At 36.3% G+C, this 20,611-nt stretch overlaps 6 protein-coding genes across 6 annotated transcripts; 4 read left to right on the top strand and 2 right to left on the bottom strand.

Moving 5' to 3' along the window:
- Positions 1-1,268: 1,268 nt before the first annotated feature.
- On the top strand, positions 1,269-1,681 carry EV154DRAFT_398489 (uncharacterized protein; the record flags this gene model as incomplete). Its single annotated transcript, XM_051595233.1, has 2 exons — positions 1,269-1,354; positions 1,414-1,681. Coding segments are annotated over 2 exons (354 nt in total), but the record flags the coding sequence as incomplete, so codon positions are not given.
- A 368-nt stretch (positions 1,682-2,049) lies between these two features.
- EV154DRAFT_592159 (meiotic cell cortex C-terminal pleckstrin homology-domain-containing protein) lies at positions 2,050-4,453 on the bottom strand (the record flags this gene model as incomplete). Its single annotated transcript, XM_051606911.1, has 6 exons — positions 2,050-2,354; positions 2,409-2,539; positions 2,599-3,804; positions 3,901-4,249; positions 4,311-4,337; positions 4,421-4,453. 6 exons carry the CDS (start codon positions 4,451-4,453, stop codon positions 2,151-2,153), a joined length of 1,950 nt encoding a protein of 649 aa, XP_051462561.1. The 3' UTR covers positions 2,050-2,150.
- Positions 4,454-4,545: 92 nt separating this feature from the next.
- Positions 4,546-8,682, bottom strand: EV154DRAFT_456906 (uncharacterized protein). Its single transcript, XM_051597386.1, has 10 exons — positions 8,572-8,682; positions 8,332-8,485; positions 8,114-8,255; positions 7,383-8,046; positions 7,217-7,325; positions 6,932-7,146; positions 6,775-6,872; positions 6,643-6,717; positions 4,885-6,592; positions 4,546-4,826 (listed from the first exon to the last, which is right to left on the bottom strand). The coding sequence occupies exons 1-10, from the start codon at positions 8,572-8,574 to the stop codon at positions 4,584-4,586; spliced, it is 3,411 nt and encodes a 1,136-aa protein (XP_051462560.1). The 5' UTR covers positions 8,575-8,682; the 3' UTR covers positions 4,546-4,583.
- Positions 8,683-9,634: 952 nt separating this feature from the next.
- Positions 9,635-12,503, top strand: EV154DRAFT_435724 (glycosyltransferase family 20-domain-containing protein). Its single transcript, XM_051596797.1, has 7 exons — positions 9,635-10,217; positions 10,266-10,406; positions 10,460-10,585; positions 10,641-10,693; positions 10,759-11,484; positions 11,534-11,713; positions 11,767-12,503. The coding sequence occupies exons 1-7, from the start codon at positions 9,878-9,880 to the stop codon at positions 12,484-12,486; spliced, it is 2,286 nt and encodes a 761-aa protein (XP_051462559.1). The 5' UTR covers positions 9,635-9,877; the 3' UTR covers positions 12,487-12,503.
- A 126-nt stretch (positions 12,504-12,629) lies between these two features.
- Positions 12,630-16,330, top strand: EV154DRAFT_412118 (chitin synthase-domain-containing protein; the record flags this gene model as incomplete). Its single annotated transcript, XM_051595495.1, has 7 exons — positions 12,630-12,811; positions 12,872-13,037; positions 13,180-13,712; positions 13,772-15,122; positions 15,188-15,326; positions 15,376-15,659; positions 15,716-16,330. The coding sequence occupies 7 exons, from the start codon at positions 12,630-12,632 to the stop codon at positions 16,328-16,330; spliced, it is 3,270 nt and encodes a 1,089-aa protein (XP_051462558.1).
- Positions 16,331-18,318: 1,988 nt separating this feature from the next.
- EV154DRAFT_493630 (DHS-like NAD/FAD-binding domain-containing protein) lies at positions 18,319-20,487 on the top strand. Its single transcript, XM_051599825.1, has 6 exons — positions 18,319-18,461; positions 18,521-18,751; positions 18,805-18,864; positions 18,922-19,004; positions 19,056-19,694; positions 19,772-20,487. The coding sequence occupies exons 1-6, from the start codon at positions 18,326-18,328 to the stop codon at positions 20,198-20,200; spliced, it is 1,578 nt and encodes a 525-aa protein (XP_051462557.1). The 5' UTR covers positions 18,319-18,325; the 3' UTR covers positions 20,201-20,487.
- The last annotated feature ends 124 nt before the right edge of the window (positions 20,488-20,611 follow it).

Below are 20,611 nucleotides of genomic sequence, written 5' to 3'. Positions count from 1 at the left end.
ACAATTTGACGTTTTATAAGTTTACTGTAATTTTACTAAACAAAGGAATCATCATGCTTCGCAAGATTGGAAACTTTCTTATTACTGGTATGGATCAAATGTTACGATAAATAGCTCTTAATATGAAAAAAAAATGGCATGCATTTTCGTTACATTAGTTGATAAATAATAGATCATGTAAACTTACATAAGAATTAAAAAAATATTACGTTGAACTGCTATTTGGGAAATGCTTTTGTCTGCAGGACAATAAGTAGGTGTCTTTATGATTTGAAACAATAGATACAATGAGAGTTTTTTGTGTGTGCTTATAACATGATGTATTGAAATATTTCTCGTTACCATTGTTCCTTTCACTGAAAGAGCACACCTTGTTTTTGTCACGTGAGGGGTCTAATTAATGATACAAGATGTGATAAAAACCTTAATTTTTCCCCCTTCTTTTTTCCATTAATATTTTTATTTCTCAGCTATTTTAGCATATATATATAAATTTTTACTTTGTTTTTATCCCTTCTTTTTCTTCCTCATATATGCTATTATATCCTTTACATATAATGCAGATAGGTCGACGCTCATCGCTATTATCTTCTGAAGCAAACCCCGAAACCATCATTGACAATTCTACCATAGAGAGTCTAGTCAAAGATTTACAACCGTTGATTCATTACACTGCTTTATTTATTCGATTAATTCATTGGAAAGACAATAAGAAACTCAAACACTCTTTCGCCTTATTGCTCAGCCTGATTATTTGGTGGAGTATTGACCTATGCGTATTGTATCTATTGCCATTGATCTTGGTTGTAGCAATACTTCAGCACGAAACGATCTTTCCTTCCACGCGTAAATCCACACAAGTCGATGAAACAAACGAGTTAATTCACGATTTGACCGAGATTCGAGACACCGTGTGTTTATTAGCATCAATCAAAGCCTGGGTTCAAAAAAGTGATACATTATGTAGAGCTTACTATCGATACTATTCCGTAGCCACCTCAAAGCAGCGTTCGATGATTGGATTTGGTGCGACAATTGTCTTAGCCTTCACGTATGCAGGATGGATGCTGCTAATACACCAACACATGATAACAGGATGTGCTTCGCTAATGTGGTTATTGATTGTTTCCATCATGTGTTTATACAGTCCGTGGACAAATCCGATTTGTGTGGCCTGTGTCCGTGCGGTCACCCCATTGGTCTACTCTTGGAAAGTCACTGAAAAGGACGAGCAGAGTGCCAGACAGCCTACGGACCTTGTTAGCGCGTACTGCTTCCAGGTCTATCATCATCAAAGATGGTGGTTTCCTACGGGTTGGAGCAACTTTTTGTTGCCAGAAGACCCACCAGTCTGGTAATATGATCATGATAAAAGAGACTATACTATCATACTGAAACAGAATTTTAATATAGGTCAGATCAACATGGAAAACCTATTCCCAAACTTCATGATTTTACATTGCCACCAGATACATATATTGGTCCTCCTAACGAAATGAACCAACAACGTTGTGTCTCTTGGGTCTGGATGGATCCATTCTGGTCAAAGCAAAAAGATGTGGTCGGAGATAAACAATCATGGCAATATGGATCAAAGTGGAAAAATTGGAGTTCTGACGCCAATGGGTCAGGTTTCTATACGCGACGAAGAAAATGGTTCCGATATGCACAACGTAAAGAAACTTGGGTTAGTGTCGACAATAGTGACTGTGTTTCAATGACAAATGGGAGCCATACAACGGATACAAGTAGTGTTTGTGACTGGAATGATACGCCTCCAATAAGTCCTTCAACCAGCAGTTCAAGCATTTCAGAATCGGTAAATGTAAAACCAGTGCTTCTTTCAAATAACAATGTACGTCGTTCTTCTGTTCCTGTGACATTCAAAATTCCTGCGTTATCATGTAGCCGAAAAACTGTAAATCCCAGCCAAATCACAAAAAGATAATAAACTCGTGTCAAGAATTTCATCACATGTACCATATAAGCAAAAGTCACAAACATACAAACAAAATAATACTGGCCTAATTTCTGTATAAACACATTCACATTCACACTCACACGCACACTCACAATCACAATCACACAATCACACACTCACACACTCACATATATAAATAAAAAACATTGAAAAGATTTAACAAATACATTTATAGTTGTCTCGATAAAAAATTACTGCTGGTTGTTGATAAATCAACTAGGGTTGAATTGTTAAACATATTTGACGAGAGTGTGGCTTCTACTAATGTGCAGGACTTTTTTCTATTTTGATAATGACTTTTTGATACACTACTTAGCCTTGATAAATGTGGTTGCATATCTTCCTTATTATCTGCTAATATAAATTGCAGAGACTAATTACAAAAAGTTAAGGCCTTCCCTTATTAAGTAATTAAGATTAATCTTACTTTTATCCATGCATGATGGGAAGGCATATCCACACACTCAAGTTTCAATCCTCTAGTAGGAGTCTTGATTAGAATACCAGGCGGTCTCGACTTTTCAAGATGATCCAATAAAATAAAAGATTCCACCAACGCTATTGTTTTTGTAAGTTTATGTACTTATCCTATAGTATTTTCATAATAATTACATTACCACTCTTTGTACTAGCATAGCTAGTACTCGCACCAGGCTCTTGCGCACTCCAATATAATGTCTGAGTATATGGATGTATCCAAAAAAACCGACGATGTCTGTTTTCCGATATCCCACTGCCAACCACCTTTCTTGTGTATTTCCACATCCAATCGCCAATCATTGTTTTCGTCAAGGCCGCAACAAAGCCTTCATCCACACTCTGTCTCTTTCTGACTTCTGGAAACAATTCTAGTTTCGAGTTGAGTATACTGTCCACTGCGGTTGATGCAAACATGGCTGAGGGAGAAGCTTTCTTTTCCTCTTGTAGGTTGCGTCTTGATTTGTAAAAATAGCTTTCAGGCTGGGTTAATAATGAGCCATAGGTCTCATTAACAATATGTATATCTCCCTCAGACTCGTTGCTTTTCTTTAAAACGATTGGTGAAGAAAGGGAGGCGTTCATATCAATATTAGACTGCGAAGGTAAAATGACGTAAGTAAGTTCCAACGATCCGTTTTTCTCTTGTGTTGATAACGATTTGAAATTGTCTGTCGATCCTGCTAATTCGTCTCCCAAAGTATGGTTTTGATGACTTGATGACTGCTCACAATGATGTGAATGAATTGATTGCGTATTGAAATTTTCAATGGTTTCTTGGGCTTCCCTTAAAAGCTTATCCACTTCAGTTCGCTCTTCTCGTTCCAGGTCAATTTTATTCTGCATGGTGTGAATGATTTCATGAGCTTGGTTTAGTGAATTTGTTAAAGCGTCTATTTCTACGTGTCTTGAATGTCTTCTATGTGAATTATTTGATATCGTGTTTTTTATTTGGCAGGGTGCAGTTGTTGTAGGTTCAATATCACGCAAGTTTGTTTTACTATCAATGTGACGGAGCGTGGTAGTTGTTGCTGTTGTTGTATGTACTATCAACAGATCCTGAATCTGCTTTGACAAATTATCCTTTTCAATTCTGATCATATGTAAAGTTTTTTTTAATGCAACGATTTCTTGCTCATGAGTTTGTTGAGTGTCCTTCAATTTTTGCTCCCAAGACTGCTGTATTGCCTTGAAAGAGTCAAGTTCTTGTGTCAATAATGTTTTTTCACGCGATAGACGCGTATGGTCTAAATTAGACCTTAATAAATCTTGTGTCAGATCATTGATTTTCTGTGTCAATTCTTGATTATTTAATTCCAAGTTCCAGATATCTTCTTTGTATCTTTCTAAAAAATCGAGGTCGTTCAAAAAAAAAACATTTTAGGAGATGTCTCTCAAAATCAGGTTTATCGAAAAATACAGAAGGAAAAGTGGTTCTTTACCTTCATTTTCAGCCTTGACCTTTAATCGCTTATCGAATTTATTGAGCTCTTGTTGATTGTCAGCCTTTTCGATCTCCAATGCGGTTAAGGAGGTCTGGTATTCTTCCAGGAGGCTTTGCATTTTAAAGACTTGACTCAGAATGCCATGACTAAACTGAGAGTCCGTATTACCTTCATTGACGGAGAGAGGCTTAAAAAAGGCTTTTTTATCGCGGTTACTCGCATTATTTAATACGTCACCTACAGAAGAATATTCGCCTGAGGATGAATAACTGGTATAAGAACCTGTAAAATCTTCAGAGTCTGATAATGTTTCAATGTGTCGTTGTCTGTTTGGAGAAATCGAGTTCTAATATGTATAAATTGGTTTTTTTTTTAGAATTGTAGATTAAATTAATTTACAAACATACTGTGGGTGCTGGTTCGCTGCTTCGTGTCTGGCCAAAAAAAAAAAAAAAAAAAAAAAAAATATAGATATATATTAAAGGGGGTTATGTTTGACAATAAGCATAAACAATACCTCTTTAAATGATTGTGATTCTTTTTCGCTCATAATTATAATAACCGAAAAAACAAGAAAGGGTTAAGCATAATAATGAAATAAGAAGTGTAAATATTTATGCACAGATCGGAGGATTACGAGAAAAAAAAAAAAAAAAAAGGGAATGTTTTATTTTAATGGTTTAACCTCTTATAAAAATCGCACCAGTTTTATCAATCTTGGTGGCCTTGTCAATATGATCCAATCCAATCATGTCGCCTGACTTGTGTGTATATGTTGAGAAAAGTGTATCATCTTCTTCACTTATCAATGTAGTAGTTTCTTCGTCTTCGGCCACTATATTAATTTTGACTTTACTCCATTCTTTATCATCCAGCCCAGTTCGTGCCTGAAGACGTTTCAATGTATCAACCAATAACTCATCCTGAATATGAATCAAATATTAGTGATATATACAGATTCATGTTTTTTTGTGCACTCACTTTCTTTAACACAAATTTGAATGGCACAGAGTGCGTGCGACTTGGAGAGCGCTGGAAATGGAATACATTGATAAAAGCATCGTTATTAGGATCCATGTCTGCCTCATCTTCAGGAATTTCTTCGGCATAAACCTTAACAAAGGGACGAGCAGAGACCGCTTCTCTCCATAATTTGTCTGTGTATTCCTTGTCAAATTTACCGTTAACCTCGTCAAAAATACGAAGATCTCTTGTGCCTGTTTTACTCTCAAATCGAACTCCTTTAGCTACCAGAGCTTCCTTTAAATCGACAATACCACTGTCCTTTGGTAATAGAAGTTCTACGATCTGCAAATCCTTCAATGTAGGAGTACACACAGTGACTTGGACGGAACATTTTGATTCAATTTCTTCCAAACTTACATCCAACTTTTCATATATAAGTCTAGCCTTTTGAGCCAAAGCGCCTCCACCAGGCGCATAGGCGGTCTGTAAAATTTTGCCCAAATTCATGCCCGCAAATCTTTTAAGAGTAGCTCTGTTGTTGGTTTGAATATAAGGGTTGATCAAACGAATTTTGTCACTATCAACATTCAATTCTCTAGCTACACGAACAGCAATGTCTTCATAACCCATACTTTTATGCAATATCAACCTTAACTCGGGAGAGTCTTCATCTGGAACAAGGGGAGAAAAGAAGACAGAAACTTTACCGAGTTCGTAGCCCATGAAAGAATCTACAGTAGTAAGACCGCCTGCAGCTATAACAATGCTTTCTTCCTCGGGAGTCAATTTCTTTTGTACACAAAGTATATCGCCGTCTTGAAGCTCGGCTTGAGCAAAAGTCAAATTAAAATCAACAGGGTCAATCATATTGGCCTTGATTTCTTCATAGATTAAAATTTCTTCATCTTCACTGAATCCAATCATCTCTCGAAGTGCACCCAAAATAGAATGTACTTTAGCATCCTTGCCAACATATAAATGACCGACACCATGAATGAGTTGTAATTCGGGTTTGAAATGCTTGATGAAAATCAAAATACCAGCAGAAGCTGTTGTGTTTGTCACAGGGAAAAGAGCTTTTCCTTCCTCATCGTAGAGGTCACATCTTTCCAAATATAATCGAAGAGCTGGTTGGTTGGTAGCATACTTGAGACGTACTTCGTCCAATGTAGACTCATATTCCTCTTCAGGGATAGGAATATCTATGCGAACAGTTCGATTTTGCCGATTTACCATTAACCAAAGTCTGAAATCCGTTGGCCGTAACCCAATACTATGAGCCAAGTCCTCCTTAAAAGAGCCAAAAGCTTGATCTTTTCTGACGCGAAGTGCCATGATACGGTTTTCAGCTGCATCCTTTTCATCAAAATTTGCAAAATCAAAACCGTGGTTGCTCTTGAAAGTTTCATCACTAGCAATCAGGGTCTTCATGTAAAGATGTTGCTCTTCTTTCTCTTTTCTTTTCTGTTCGCGGATACGAGTTTCTGTTTCAATACGTTCCACTAAATGACGAGGAATGTCTTCAGCAGTAACGGGTGCCAAGACATTATCTAACATGCATTCACGGATATAAACCAACATGTAGGCGTTGGTGAAACGATTCATGGGACGTCCATTGGGACGCATATTGATGCCAGGCATACCCATTTGTTCGCCACCGAAATTCTCCTCCAATACTTCCTTAATTGTTGCAGGAACAACCCTGTCGTCGTCAAATTTGAACCTAATAGAAATATTTAGCGCACAAATTATGCAAGTGGGAATAAGGCTTACCATTTTCCATCTTTTTCGGGTTTTACAAAAGCAAAATAGTGACCACCGCTCAAATCACCACTATGTACTAACACACTGTCAACAATAAAGAAAATTAACATAAGGGATAAATATAGCTTGTATTTTGCTTACCCGTGAAGTACATATTTGTGCTCTTGTGATTTATCAGCATTCTCGCTGAGATAAGGTTCGAGATCAATTTCGGTAGGAAATTCATGACGATCATTAATCTACAGGGTATGTGAATTCAATACTCACTCACCAAAATCATTATCACATTTGTACATACCTTCACCATCATATCTCTCATCATATCGTACTCAAAACGTTTTAATTGTAAATGCAAAACAGGAGGAAAGCTTTCGAAGATAACACCCTTTTTGGCATCTTGTAATCCATAGCCTTCAGCCATATACTTATTATCACCCTCCAATGTTTCCTCTGTGATGTAATCCTTGAAAGAATCTTCGAGGTTCTTGCATCCCTTGACGTTCAATTGGATATCTGAGCGAAAAAATAAAATAAAAAATTAACTTCCAATCTAATAACTGAGTGTAGCAGAAATATTACATACCGTAATAGTCTTCGGATCTAGAGGATTCAAAATTAACGTCGATGCATTTGATATAACTCTTCATTCTACCGACAAACAAATTCTTAATAGCGTCTTCAGCGGGTGTATTCTACGCAATAAAGACTTGTTAAATATGCGAAAACACTGTTTCTCTTTCCCTCGTTACCTTCATTTTAATTTCCAAATTATCTTGTAGAACTCTGTTGAACTCTTGAACATCATGCTGTCTGAAAGCTTCAAATGAATCCCAACCAAAAGATTTTGTTAATTCGGTAGTACCAACTGCAGTATTCATAAATTGTAAATTATAAAAAACTCTCTGCAAAGCTAAAGCCACACTTTTGACAGGTTCGTCGTTTTCAGTTGGGATTTGATATACTGCTTTTCTAAACGAGTTTGTGAAATAAAGAGACTGGAAAAGCGAGTTCATATAACAGGTAGCACCTTGATTTTGAAGACCCACATAACCTGTGACTTTTTTGGAATCATAATTTACGAAATTATGCCATAAAATACCTGTAGCATCCTTAACGACACGAATAATCGTCGTGATGCGGATGGAATCATCTTCAAGATACTTTTCAAGACTGCTGTCATTTGCACTATCCAAGGTGATAAAACGAGTGAATCCCCAATCTGATTCATCACTAGTGAATCGATGCTGAGCACTGTGAAGTATGTATGAAGTAGGATCAGAAGGTTTGGAAAGTAATACCACAAATTGGGCACACGCGTATTCATCCGCGTTACCCGATTTAGCGTTTGTCAATTCTAAATAAATAGAAGCGTAATCACTTTGATTGTTGCCTTTGGGGAACATGAGAATATGCCTAGTTTTTCTTTAAACGTTAGTACTCTTTTTTTTTTTTGAAACAAGAGAAATTATATGTATTTTACCAGTCATGACCACCTGCCTTAATTACAGGTCCAACAGTACGAGCGTTTAGCTGAGACCAAGAAGGGACTGTCCAATGATCTACTTTAGTTTCAATCACTTCTTCTTCAACAGGTGACATTTCCTTGTTGGCAATTTGCTCGACTATATGACACACGCGCGCAAACAGACGAAAGTGTTAGTATAATTCTTTATGTATTGTTTTAGTTAGAATACGAACAATCGTCAATTACTGATAATAAAGGGACAGGCTCTACTTCAGTCATGGGTTTGTCTAAATCTTCAGAGTTTATAGCAACAGGCTCAATTGGTGTTGGTTGGTCTATAAGTTCTTCTTCTTGCTGTACTCCCGAGAGAGGTATTTGTCTTTCATCCTATTATGAGGAATATTTAAAACGAGATTGATAAAATTTACAATTTTAGCCTCTTTGTTTTTAAAATGAACAGAAAAAAATGTTACCATTATGTTGAGGGTTTTTATTTGTTACAAAAAAAGATAAAAACAAAAATGAAGAAGGGGTTACATTAGAAAAAAGTACGAAACGAAAATGCGGCAACTGGTTCTTAAAACACGTCACGCTCTGCTAACTATAAATTCTGACAAATGAAATGACTTTTAGATAGCAGTAAAATCATTTGGATATTTAGATAAATTATACCAAACCCAACATGTTAGTTTCTCTATCAAAACATGCATTTTTAAAAGTTGTTTAAAATATCTATTCAGCCAAGACCGTAATGTTTTAATGTATTCCACAGGCATGTCGCACAAGCATGCAATCTCTAATTTTCCTTCTCTTTCTTTCTCTACACTTTTTGTGAGACAGCCCGAAAATTTAGTTTGTGATAGGTATAATTACCCTTAAGCAAGTATTAGATATATATAAAGCATTTAAATGAAATAATGTAACAAACTTAAGTTTCCTTCCTATATGTTCCTTATTAAATCAAACTTGTCGATGGATAACCATTGTATTGTATGGTAAAGGTAGTAGTCATTTATATTCAATGTAAACACTTTTTATAATACCAATCATAAGCTTTAGTCTGTCCTTCAACCGAGTTTACCTTGTAACCTATGACCTTCTCGGGTTGATAATGGCGATGACACTCACAACATCATATGCAAAATTCAGCAAAGATACGTCTTTTTAAGTTACGACGTAGATATGGGTTTCAAGCGCCAACGTTTGCTCATGAATAAAATTCTCAATTTTTTATCGCTTTAGGCAAACCGCTCACTTATTTTCTTGTCAATTGAACATGCGAGAGTGAAAGTTGGTGATTGACCATAGTCAGGTTTCAATAAAGTATATACCTTGTACAAGTTCTACTTTCATCAAGCGGGAATACCAAAGGTAGATGGATATGTATGAGATATTCGACGGCGTATTTCGTTTCGAACGCTAACACTTTGTGTCACATTAATTCTTCCACTTTTCATCCGCCTGACTAATGCAGCCCTTGTTGGTACCACCAGAGTCGGTTGGATCCGTTGAATACTGTCTTTACTTTGTCTCCCAACCATTTTTGCTTCGTTCGCGAAAAATAAAGCTAATATAGAACAACATCTGAATTTTAGACGGGAGGTTAAAATGCTTCATTCTTTTGTGCACCTCATTTGATAAAATATGCTGCTCAAAGGATTTACCGCATGGTTATGATGAAGGTTGCACAATAAGCAGTCTCTTATCGCTTATCTTAGCCATATAGGGCGAACTTTTTGCAACATAATAACTGAATTGTTCTTACACACCAATAAAAATATGACTGTTGCTTCAGCATTAAAGGAAAAAGGACGAATCGTTAATATAACTCATCAAATCCCTTATGAAATAGCATTAGAAGATGGAAACTGGCAATTTGCACCTCGAAGGGGACATGGTGCAATGTATGGAGGAATTCACTCTTTAAAAAAAGAATGGGACGTTCTTCATATAGGTTGGACTGGCCTGATAAGTACTGGAGAAGGATTGCCCATTGAGGAATTATCACTGGATGAAGAAAATTGTTTGAAGAAACAACTACGAGAAAACCACTTCTGCTTACCTATATTTGTGGACAATGAAAGCGTTGCTGGACATTATGATGGATATTGCAAAACAAGTAGAGTACGGATAACTTAATAACATACTTGATACTCATTTTGTTTAGTGCTATGGCCTTTACTGCATTATATCATTTGGAATAATGCGACTGATGGTAGACTGGAAAGTAAGCAATGGGAATCATACAAGGCAGTAAATCAGCGGTATGCCGATCTTGCATCGGAAATATATCAAGACGGCGACATTAGTAGGTATTATCATGCTGATCAGTATCATTATGTCTAACGCTTTATATCGCAGTTTGGGTCCACGACTATCATCTTTTATTAGTCCCTTCAATGATACGAGCAAAACATCCTAAAGCTAGAATTGGACTTTTCGTGCATTCACCATTTCCAACATCAGAAATATTTAGATGTTTACCTAGTAACTTTCCAAAATCGATATTTATGCTTAAGATTAATTTATTCATCATCAATAGAGCGGCAAGAAATTTTGAAAGGGATGATCGGAGCAAATCTTGTTGGATTTCAGGTACCAAAAAACAAAAAAAAAAGCTATAAATAAATCGCATTTTCAAAATAATTTATAGAGTTTAGACATATGCTTATTCAAGACACTTTATATCTACTTGTACTAGAGTATTAGGATATGAATCGACACCAGAAGGCCTTCGAGGTTTAGATGGCCATTTCTGTCATGTAGGTACTTTCCCCATAGGTATCGCCCCCGAAGATATTGCATCAAGGTGTAACGACCCTAGCGTGCGTTCAAAATCAGATGCGATTAAAGAAATGTACAGTGGTAAAAAAATTATTGTTGGAAAAGACAAAGTGGATTTGGTTAAAGGCGTCCTTCAGAAACTAGCTGCTTTCGAGAAATTCCTATTGGATTTTCCTGAATGGAGAAATAAAGTAGTCATGATCCAATTGACTGAAGGCACAACAAACGAATCAGCAAAACTCGAGAACAAAGTGTCAGAACTCGTAGCCCATATAAACAATTCATTTGGATCACTTGAATTTGCTCCTGTTCATCACTTTCATCATCAAATTCAACTTGATGAATATTATGCTCTTTTAACAGCTGCTGATGTGGCTGTCATTACTGCGAACAGAGATGGTATGAACACAACAAGCTTAGAATATATTGTGTGTCAAGAAGGAGAAGGAAAACATGGGCCGTTAATTCTTTCAGAGTTAACGGGTACTGCTGGATCATTAAGTTCTTCTCTAATGGTTAATCCTTGGGATTATGCTGGTGTGGCAAAAGCTATCAACGATGCGCTGGTAATGTCAGATGAGGAAAAATACGGTAGACATATGGTAAGTAATAGAGAATAATGTATATTGTGTATTAACATAATTACTACAGCAAATGTTGGATCATGTAAAAACCCACACTGCATCATTCTGGGCTATGTCCTTTGTAAATGTTTTGGAAAAATCAATTGCTGCTTCTGAACAGTCTAGTCATACACCACTCTTGGAAAGAAATTCACTTCAGAAAAATTACAAAAAATCAAAGAAGCGACTTCTGTGTTTCGATTATGATGTATGTATTAATTTAAGGTTGCCTATCCTTACTAAACCAAAAGATAAATTTAGGGGACTTTGTCTTCTGTTCGAAAATTTCCTGGTTCAAGCGCTCCCTCGCAATCTATGCTCGAGGCACTCCAATTACTTTGTAATGACCCTAATAATGAAGTCTGGGTTATTTCAGGAAGAGATGAAGCCACATTAGACAAATGGCTCGGACAAGTCAAGGGTATTGGCCTCAGTGCGGAACACGGTAGTTTTGTAAAATATCCTTCTAGTTCTAAATGGATAAACTTATTGGAGCATTTCGATATGGGTTGGAAGCATGATGTAGTTGAGATATTCACTTACTATGCCGAAAGAACGACAGGAAGTTTCATCGAACATAAACGGTGTTCTGTAACATGGCACTACGGGCTTTCTGACCCCGACTATGGGGCGTTCCAATCGAAAGAATGTCAAAATCATTTGGAAAATGCCATCTTATCCAAATTGCCGGTGGAAATTTTAGTTGGAAAAAAAAATTTGGAGGTGCGTCCCACTGCTACTAACAAGGGTGAAATTATAAAACGATTGCTTTCAGCTAATGGAGAAATTGACTTTATTATGTGCTGTGGCGATGATAAAACTGATGAAGATATGTTTAAAATTTTAAAAAAGGTTGTTAGTTCGGATTTGCCTGTTTTCTCAATTATAGTTGGGATAGAGGATAAAAAGACCATGGCTAGCTGGAGACTTCCAACCGTCCAAGATGTTTTGAACACTTTTATAGCATTGACAAGTAAATAAAATCCTTCATTTTTCCGAAATTATAAACCATTTCAAATTGGACTTGCTTAGAGAATGTTACTTTCTATTTTGTATTTTTTCACTTCATAAACATACGATTGTATTCCTTTCACTTTCTTTTTTGTTCCTGATTGGCATAAAGGATGGGTAATTCGGAAAATAATTCGGAAAATCCCAAGGGAGATGAATTGAATGGGCTACCGCCAATATCTATGTCAAGAAACCAAAATCGCTCAGAAAGTAGTATCAATGTAGACACATCTATGCCCCAGCAATCTCAAAATACAGGATCTCAAAAACATTCTGGGGTAGCAAGACAACCGGAGTCTATCCAGAGTCCATCGAACTTTGGATTGCCTCAACTGTATCAGCATAAACCTGGTAGTGCTAAGCGAAATGAACTACCAACAGACTCAAGGCCCGAACGAACACAAAGACCAGAAGATTTAAAAAGAGCTCAATACTTATCAACAGCCTCCGAAATAGCCGCAATCGATACAGATGATAATGAGAAAATCAAAAAGAATCCACGAAAACCACCCACATGTTGGGTAACAACAAGCTGGATATTAACCTGGTGGGCTCCTCCATTCATGTTACGAACTTTTGGTAAGTAACCACAGATGTTACTTTCGACTTTAAGATGCTTTATTAAACTACTTTATTATAGGAATTAAAGACAAGGAAATGCAGCAGGCATGGCGCGAGAAAGTTTCTTTGGTTCAAGTGATTATCTTTCTATGCGCTATTGTAGGGTTTTTAACCTTTGGGTTTAATACAACAGTTTGTGGTAGACAACCTAATCGAATCCGTCCTACAGGTGTTGAATATAATCATATTGTCATTTCTGGAAGGGCTTTTGATTTGAAATCATTTAGACATCCTACCCCGGTTCCAGATATGCCAGGAAGCGGTGATCTACAGGAACTAGGTGTTGGTGGCCGTGATTTATCTTTTTTATTTCAAACTGTAAATTACAATTGCAAAGGCATTTTAAACCCCATACAGCCAGACGATGACAAAGGCAATGTAGCAAATTATTTTCCTTGTGTTTCCTTGGATAGATACAACCCAGATGTTAGTAATACAGATAATGCACAAAGGAACGGCTGTCATATCAGCACAAAATCTCGTATCGCCTTGCGTCGATTGGATGTCATTGGTGATATATATTACAACTGGACTGATATTCAAAAACCTGGAACAAGTTTGGTAGCATTCAATGGGTAATTGCTTCCTCATTTTCTCATTATAAAGTACAAAAGCCTAACATTGTTTACTATAGAAACGTGCTTGATTTGTCACGTCTAAGATATTTAACTCCAAACATCCCATTGCCAATCCAGGTAGCACAAATTGTTGGTCCTGGAAATGCTTTTATTGGAAGAGATGCCACATACTGGCTCAGTACTACGGCCGATCGACTACAAATTGGTAAATGTTTGACGGACATTCTCAAAGTCGGTGTGGTTGATACTAGATCAACCGGATGTATTATTTCTGATATCGTTTTATGGGTATCATTGGCCGTTATTCTTGGGGTTGTTTTAATTCGTTTCTTTTTGGCCCTTGTTTTTGGTTGGTTTGTATCGTGGAAACTGGGAAGTATCCGGGAAGAATCTGACGAAGATCGAAAGAAGCGACAAGAACAAGTACTTCAATGGGAAATGAACAATGCAGAAGACATGCATTATCCCAGGACACAAAGTATCGCGTCAATCCCGGAAGTTGCATCTGTATCAGCAATCGATAATAGTGAACGTGATTTTATTCCGAATCCTAATCCACTGACAAGTGACGAAATATCCTCGGCTTCACAATCTCTTTCATCGTCTCAATCACCGCAAGCTCAAAAATCAAAAAAACGATTTTTTCCTTCCACGTCTCGTTTTACGCAGCCTGGTTCACCAAAGTCAACACATGGATCACGCACTTTTGGAAGTTCCGATATCAATACAGCTACTCCTGATATACCTTATACCTTGAGCTCCCAGTTTTTTCAAAATTTTGAAGAAGGAGGGGGTACTTTGTCTCAAGGGATTTCGTCCGCCAATATCCAAGCTAAGAGCCAATACAATTTTAACTTTGATCTTATCCATACTTTTATGGTTGTTACATGTTATTCGGAAGGGGAAGAAGGTCTAAGAACAACTCTCGATTCCTTGGCAAATACGGATTATCCGTGTTCTCACAAAATGCTATTAGTAATATGCGACGGTATTATTACAGGATCCGGTAATGGTAGTTCAACACCAGATATTGTCTTGTCAATGATGAAAGGAAATATTGTAGCTAGAGATCAGGTTCAACCTTCCTCTTACGTAGCTATTGCTGATGGTATGAAGCGTCATAATATGGCACAAGTACATGCAGGTTATTACAGTTATAGTGCAGACACTCCCGAGGACCAACAACAACAAGTTCCAATGATTGTTATTATTAAATGCGGCACTGAGGCTGAATCAAAAGATAAAAAGCCTGGTAATCGTGGTAAAAGAGATAGCCAAGTTATCCTGATGAATACCATGCAAAAAGTTTATTACGGAGAACGAATGTGCGATCTAGAATACCAGTTCTGCAAAGCTATAGTCAAGTTGACCGGAAATCATCCTTCTCGTTTTGAAACGTGCTTAATGGTAAGCGTTAATTCGAGCAAAAATGACGTCGTTTCTTCTTATTTTAACAATTTGTTTTGGTCAAGGTTGATGCTGATACCAAAGTATACCCAGACTCTTTGGCACGTATGATTGCATGTATGTCAAGAGATCCTTACATTATGGGTCTATGTGGAGAGACCAAGATTGCAAATAAGGCTGATAGCTGGGTTACTGCTATACAAGGTCAGTGTATATATTATTAAGTCACTCATATTTCTAACAAAACAAACAGTTTTTGAATATTATATTTCCCATCATATGAGTAAGGCATTTGAGTCCATCTTTGGCGGTGTTACTTGTCTTCCTGGATGTTTTTGTATGTATCGTATCATCGCACCAAAGGGTGACCGCTATGTCCCTATATTCTGTTCATCCGACATTGTAGAGATGTATTGTGAGAATGTCGTTGATACATTGCATAAAAAGAACTTGTTGCTTTTAGGTGAAGACAGATACTTAACGACACTGATGTTACGAACGTTTCCAAAACGAAAAATGATGTTTGTGCCACAAGCTGTAAGTGCAATTTTTGTTGGTTAGATTTTACATCATATTAATATTTTGTTCCAAAGGTATGCAAAACCGTTGTACCTGATACATTTGAAGTCCTTTTATCCCAAAGAAGAAGATGGATTAATTCAACTGTACATAACTTATTAGAATTAGTACTCATTCGCGATCTTTGTGGTACTTTCTGTTTCTCTATGCAATTTGTGGTATTCATGGAATTAGTTGGCACTGTTGTTCTTCCTGCAGCTATTTCATTCACTGTCTACCTCATTATAATTTCGTTTTTCGTGACACCGATTCCAATCATTCCGCTACTTCTTTTAGCTGCAATTTTGGGTTTACCTGCAATACTGATCGCACTGACGACTCGTAAAATGGTATATATTGGATGGATGTGTGTATACTTATTGTCACTACCAATTTGGAATTTTATTTTACCCGCATATGCTTACTGGCATTTTGATGATTTCTCTTGGGGCCAAACACGTATGCTGGAAGGTGCTGTACCTGAGAAGAAAGAAGACCATGGCCGACGTGAAGGAGAGTTTGATAGCACTGGTATAATTATGCGAAGATTTGAAGAATGGGCTCGACAGGAGAGAAAACTTATGGCTGAGAAACGAATGTCATCTTCGACAGTCATTAGGAGTTATCCAAAAGTTTATTATGGGCATTAATCTTTTAATTTGACATAACTGAGGCTTCAAAAAAAAGTAAAAGTAAAATTAAACATAAAGCTAAAAACAAAAATAAAGATGTGTAAAAAAATAGAATCAATTAAATTTCTTGCTTCCATAATAAGTTAGCTAACATTACACTTTCCCACATCCAGGCTTTTTTTAGCGGTTTAAACAACCACAAGCAGGAAATAGTCTGAAAGAACATACATTGGAGTTTCCTTTTTGGTAGCTGATAGCGAATCGAAAAGTCTTAAGAATTAAGTAGAATCTAACTTATATATAAGATGAATTGTCAATTTTATTTTGAATTTAAAGTTACAGAATGGACTAAAGGCTCGCACAAAGGCTTAGGAAAGGAATACAATTTGGTCTGACAATAGCGTATATAAATATTAGCAGAAAAATAATGGCGAAGAATCGCCATAACTAGTTAGTAAATCTATGATTTGTCCCAGCTAAGTTATTTTTGTGAAAATAAAGGTTTAGATATAATTCATGCCTGTGCTTTTTGTTTAATTCTTCTAGTTCTAATGTCTTGGGGTATATCACCCTCATCAATACCGAGAAATGTTTTTGTAAGATGCTCTTTGTATCGTAATACCTATTGATATTAGAAGGAAGACTAAATATAGAAAATTCAATATAATTCTGAAGATGGAGATACAACTATGGTATGTAACTGGCTCGTCTAATTTATCAAAATAGATACGTGTTTTGTTTAGGAAGTGATATTCTACTGAACACGACTACATGTAAGGCTTACAATTAAGCGAGTTTCGTCTATATTTATTTTATGAGGCGTAGTCAGTTTTATGGTGCCTCCATATTTCATAATTAGCTGTCTGAGTCAGGAGACGGGCGTGGAATAACTTTTTTGCTAAAACAATATCATAACAAATGATACTTGATTTCAAGAATGAAAGTTAATTGTGAAAGGAATGACTATTTAAAACTTTTCAATTAATTCTCAAAGCTCGTCTACCTGTGTTATATCTACGTTGCCCTAAACTATTTTAAAATTTGTCTAGAGCCACCCTTCATAATAACCGCCCAGAAGAGGAGTACGCCCAGTAACCAAGTTAGTAATCTAATGAAAATGATCTTTTAAATAGTAAGTAAATATCTTCAGAGATTAAGGCTATATATCGATGTTGTTTAGGAAAAAAAGTAGCTGAAGAGTTTTTCTCATTTAATCCATTTTGGACCACTGCTATCAGACATATCAGATTAGGGGTTTTTATAACCAGTAGATACTAATAAAAATACAGCAGTAAATTTAGCTCTCAAGTAACTGTTGGCGGTTTTAAGTATCCTTGGAATAAAATTAAATGGAATTACTTAAAGACCGATCTTGTTCTGTAAATTTTGCTCGGAAAATCTAGAAATTTTGTCTTCATAATCGCTCACTGTGCTGGTTGAAAAAGTAAGGTTCCAACATGTCCACTTTAATGAACAATTCTTGTAACTAATAATGTATTATAAACTAGACGGAACCAATAACTCAGACGGCTTATGTACAATACAATATCTTGTTAGTATGCAATTTCTACGTTGTAATGTAGCTGGTATCATGTAGTGTTTCCCAGAAAAAGAAGACTGTTGATGACCTTCTTGACGCAGAAATCGATGAATTTTAAGCTGCAAGATTTTTTTTTAAACGTGAAACAGACACTTTGAACGGTGTGAGTGATGCCAAAGGCAATATGATGGGAACTTCATTTTTAATAAAGAACAACTAAAGTTGACATACATGAAGCTTACCACACCAGATTTGCAATTGATTTGTTAAAGACGACACTCTGAAAAGGATTTAAGATAAGTATTATTTAGATCTGATATCATCCAAAAGTAAGGTAAAAATCAAAATCCTGTAAGTCGGCAAATGCTGGAAAATCATTTAACATACTAAAACCAGTCACGTCATTAAGCTTCCACAAGTACAAGTGATAAAAAAATACAAACAAGGCTTATTCTTTCTTTATGGAAGGCATTATGAATGGCAAAGATGAGAATCAGTTTTTAGATAGTCAAGAGGGAGAAGACTTTCCGTCAAAGAAACGTTTCTCTAGCGAAAAAGATATTGAATTAGGTAACACTGATCATTCAATTAAAAAAGCGAAAGTAGAAGGTACACAGCAAGAAAAAATACAACTGATGTATATATAAGCAATACTCAATTTTAAATAGAAAATGCTAGTAATGAAGACGATCCAGCACCAACAGGATCTCTTTCAATAAACGATCAAATTTTCGACGATTACAACGAGGAAACTGATCAAGATTGGGCCACAGGTGGAAGTGACAGTGAGAGTGATGGCAGTATTATTGATCAGGGTTTGCTATCACACCCTGCTTTTCACTTGGACGAAGACGATGTCGATGTCGATGGACCTGAGGATGAAAGTCAATATCAACAGGGTAAAATATATGCTTTTACTGATATTTAACATTATTTTAATACATTGTTTAAGCATGGACAAGCTTTACTGAAGAAGAAAAAGAGCAACTCCAAGAGGAAGCAAGAGAAAAGGGTATGTGTGTGCATTTGCTTGATTCACCATAGTTGGTAACTGTCAATGTAAAATTAGGTTTAATGAAGTTTATCGACAAGTATTTGATGCAAGAATCGATTCCTGTTCCCAAAATGTTAGAGGCTTTCGATATTTACATGGTAAACGATGGTTAAATATATACTTTATTTTGATACTAATTTGTCTGATAGCATCCAAAAGCAGCCTTACTAGCTACCGATATTGAGCTACTTCCGATTTTAAAAAGTGTTATTACTCGTTACTTACGTAAACGACGTAGATTGGATTATGTCAACACTTTAGATGATGTAGCTAGTCTACTGGCTAAAGCTAATAATATTATGATCGTAACAGGCGCCGGTGTTTCTGTGTCATGCGGTATCCCCGATTTTAGATCAGAAAAAGGAATATACTCTAGATTACAGGAATATGAACTAGATGATCCTCAACAAATGTTCGATATTGAATACTTTCGCGAATCACCCGAGATATTTTATTCATTTGCCAAAGAACTTTACCCTGCTAAATATCAACCTAGTCCTAGTCATTTATTTGTAAAGTTAGTCGAAGAAAAAGGAAAACTGCTTAGAAATTACACACAAAATATTGACACGTTGGAACACAAAGCCAACATCAAAAGACTTGTAAACTGCCATGGAAGCTTCGCTACTGCTAGCTGTGTTACATGTGGATATAAAGTGGATGGCAAGGAAATTGAGGAATATATAATGGCTCAGCAAGTACCCCCATGTCCAAAATGTGCTCTCGAAACTAAGCCTAATAAAAGCGAAGAAGATCAAGTTGACGGCGGTGTATCAATTATGAAGCCTGTATGTACAATCATTGCATATTTGATCGTTAGTGTTATATATATATACATACATTTACTAAGCGTTAAATTAACTAGGACATTACATTTTTCGGTGAACGACTTCCTGCAGAATTTGATAATTTACTTGCTGTTGATACAGAGCAAGTTGATTTATTGATCGTCATGGGTTCTTCATTAAAAGTGTCACCTGTATCCGAAATCATGTCACAAATACCTCATAGCGTACCCCAAATCCTCATCAATCGCACACCTATCACACATATGACATTTGATATACAACTACTTGGTGATAGTGATGTTATTGTGCCAGAGCTATGTCGAATGTTAAAATGGGATTTGAAGCATCCAAGTCTACCTGGAGGTGGTGCTTTGAGCGAAGAGAGCATCAAGTTAAGTCAGGACGGTAACAATGAGAATAAAAAAATTTGGAAGTTCTGGAGAGATGGTCTTTATACTTTCCCTGGCGCTGTTATAGATCCAAAATATGTGAATAATGAGAGGTAGAGTCTATCATTTGCTAACAAGGGAGCTATCTACTAAAATAATTCGACTAGATGCGACGAAAGAGGTTGTTTGGGTAGCGATGATGAGAGTTCAAGTGACGAAGAAAAGGAAGCAGTTACTGTCTTGCCTGAAGAACATGTAGAGGAGGCAAAATGTACATAATTTTATTCTATTAAAACTCCATACTGTAAATGCTACATGTCCAAAGCTACTTTATCAAGAATTCCCCTGTATTGACTTTGCTGATTGAATGATTTGTATATTAAATGTAACTAAATAATTCTGTATATTGATTGGCATTGCTTTGTTACAATTATAAATCAAAATCGTTTTTGATTTTGACGCTTAATGATTACATAAGAAAATGAATGCACTCTTGACGAATGAATCATCTATCACCTAGTTTTCTAG

This window comes from Mucor mucedo, assembly GCF_025094135.1.
Source record: "Mucor mucedo strain NRRL 3635 chromosome Unknown EV154scaffold_7, whole genome shotgun sequence".
Classification (NCBI taxonomy): Eukaryota; Fungi; Mucoromycota; class Mucoromycetes; order Mucorales; family Mucoraceae; genus Mucor; species Mucor mucedo.
This window is presented reverse-complemented; position numbering and strand designations above follow the sequence as displayed.

What these genes read in the sequence shown, in the direction of transcription:
- EV154DRAFT_456906 (XM_051597386.1), bottom strand. An exon ending in CCCGAAAAAGATGGAAAATG is followed by an intron (nt 6,593 to 6,642) that starts GTAAGCCTTATT and finishes TATTTCTATTAG; the next exon opens with GTTCAAATTTGACGACGACA. An exon ending in TCAAATTTGTGTTAAAGAAA is followed by an intron (nt 4,827 to 4,884) that starts GTGAGTGCACAA and finishes ATTCATATTCAG; the next exon opens with GATGAGTTATTGGTTGATAC.
- EV154DRAFT_435724 (XM_051596797.1), top strand. Translation starts at nt 9,878, where the DNA reads ATGACTGTTGCTTCAGCATTAAAGGAAAAAGGACGAATCGTTAATATA. An exon ending in TGATGGATATTGCAAAACAA is followed by an intron (nt 10,218 to 10,265) that starts GTAGAGTACGGA and finishes CATTTTGTTTAG; the next exon opens with TGCTATGGCCTTTACTGCAT. An exon ending in AATATTTAGATGTTTACCTA is followed by an intron (nt 10,586 to 10,640) that starts GTAACTTTCCAA and finishes CATCATCAATAG; the next exon opens with AGCGGCAAGAAATTTTGAAA.
- EV154DRAFT_493630 (XM_051599825.1), top strand. Translation starts at nt 18,326, where the DNA reads ATGAATGGCAAAGATGAGAATCAGTTTTTAGATAGTCAAGAGGGAGAA. An exon ending in AGGCTTTCGATATTTACATG is followed by an intron (nt 19,005 to 19,055) that starts GTAAACGATGGT and finishes TTTGTCTGATAG; the next exon opens with CATCCAAAAGCAGCCTTACT. An exon ending in GTGTATCAATTATGAAGCCT is followed by an intron (nt 19,695 to 19,771) that starts GTATGTACAATC and finishes TAAATTAACTAG; the next exon opens with GACATTACATTTTTCGGTGA.